The 1238-nt window shown below is 56.5% G+C and overlaps 1 protein-coding gene across 1 annotated transcript; it reads left to right on the forward strand.

Moving 5' to 3' along the window:
• Positions 1 to 86: 86 nt before the first annotated feature.
• On the forward strand, positions 87 to 996 carry LOC130588610 (zinc finger protein 397-like). The gene is made up of 2 exons (XM_057389516.1): positions 87 to 138; positions 326 to 996. The coding sequence occupies exons 1-2, from the start codon at positions 87 to 89 to the stop codon at positions 994 to 996; spliced, it is 723 nt and encodes a 240-aa protein (XP_057245499.1).
• The last annotated feature ends 242 nt before the right edge of the window (positions 997 to 1238 follow it).

Genomic DNA, 1238 nt, shown 5'->3' on the forward strand with positions numbered 1-1238 from the left:
CTTGGGCAGGATTAATGCACAATCCAATGCACTCATCCCTTGTTTTTCCCCCAAAGCAGGATTTCCTATTCCCAAACATTGGCTGGATGGAGGAGGAGGCTGCAAAGAAGGGGAAGACATCCCAGGACCCCCAGGCAGGTGAGGAGGAAGTCACTGCTCCTTTTTCCCCTCTCTTCTCCTCCATCTCCCAGCCCAGCATTGGCACCGGCTGAGGGACAACCCTGCTGCCGACACCGTCCTGCTGGGGACAAATTGGGGGGATCTCCTTCCCCTTCCCTCTGGCATGGAGGCAAATCCCATCCTCCCCTTGTCCCTCCTCCCCCAGACAAAGAGCCGAGGATGGAGAGCAAGGAAGACAAATACCCCCATCAGAACCTCGTGGAAGGGGCCATTCTGAGCGGCTCCACAGCACAGGAATCCAATAGAGAGGAAACGCCACAGAGATTGCACAAAAAGAGGGGCCCCAAACTCAGGCCACGGTGCTCTGAGGGGAAAAGACCCACCCTGTGTCAGGAAGGCACCCAGAGCTTCAGCCGGGGCTTGGAGCTGGGGGTCCATGAGCAGCTTCACGCTGGGGAGAAACCCTACAAGTGCTTGGAGTGTGGGAAGAGCTTCAGCAGGAGCACCCGCCTGCTCCATCACCGGCTGATCCACACCGGGGAATGGCCCTACGAGTGTGGGGAATGTGGGAAGGGCTTCAGCTGCAGCTCTGAACTGATCCACCACCAACGCATCCACACTGGGGAGAGACCATATGAATGTTCTGAGTGTGGGAAGAAGTTTTCAACGAGCTCCAGTCTTCTCAAACACCAGCGCATTCACACAGAGGAGAGGCCCTTCCATTGCCCCGACTGTGGGAAGGGCTTCAAGCAAAACTCCCACCTTGTCAGACACCAGCGCATCCACACAGGGGAGAGGCCCTACGCTTGTCCTCAGTACTGGAAGAGCTTCAGCCAGAGCTCTAACGTGACCAAACACCAACACCGGCACCCGTAAGGGAAGCCCTGTGAGTGCCCCGAGTTTGGGAAGAGCTCCGTGCGCTGCTCCACCTTCATCCCCCATCACAGAATCCACATTGGGCAGAGACCTGGTGACMCACATTYCTGGCGAACCCCTTTGGGAYGACACCTGGCTGGTGGTCTCCACATCCTCCTGGATCCTTGTAAACACCTGCATGAGTGTCATGTACCCATCCAGACTCAGATTGACAGTGGAAAATCATTAGAAAGAGCCGATTT

Source organism: Malurus melanocephalus, unplaced genomic scaffold (assembly GCF_030028575.1).
Source record: "Malurus melanocephalus ecotype Western Australia unplaced genomic scaffold, MMel_1.1 scaffold_7716, whole genome shotgun sequence".
NCBI lineage: Eukaryota > Metazoa > Chordata > Aves > Passeriformes > Maluridae > Malurus > Malurus melanocephalus.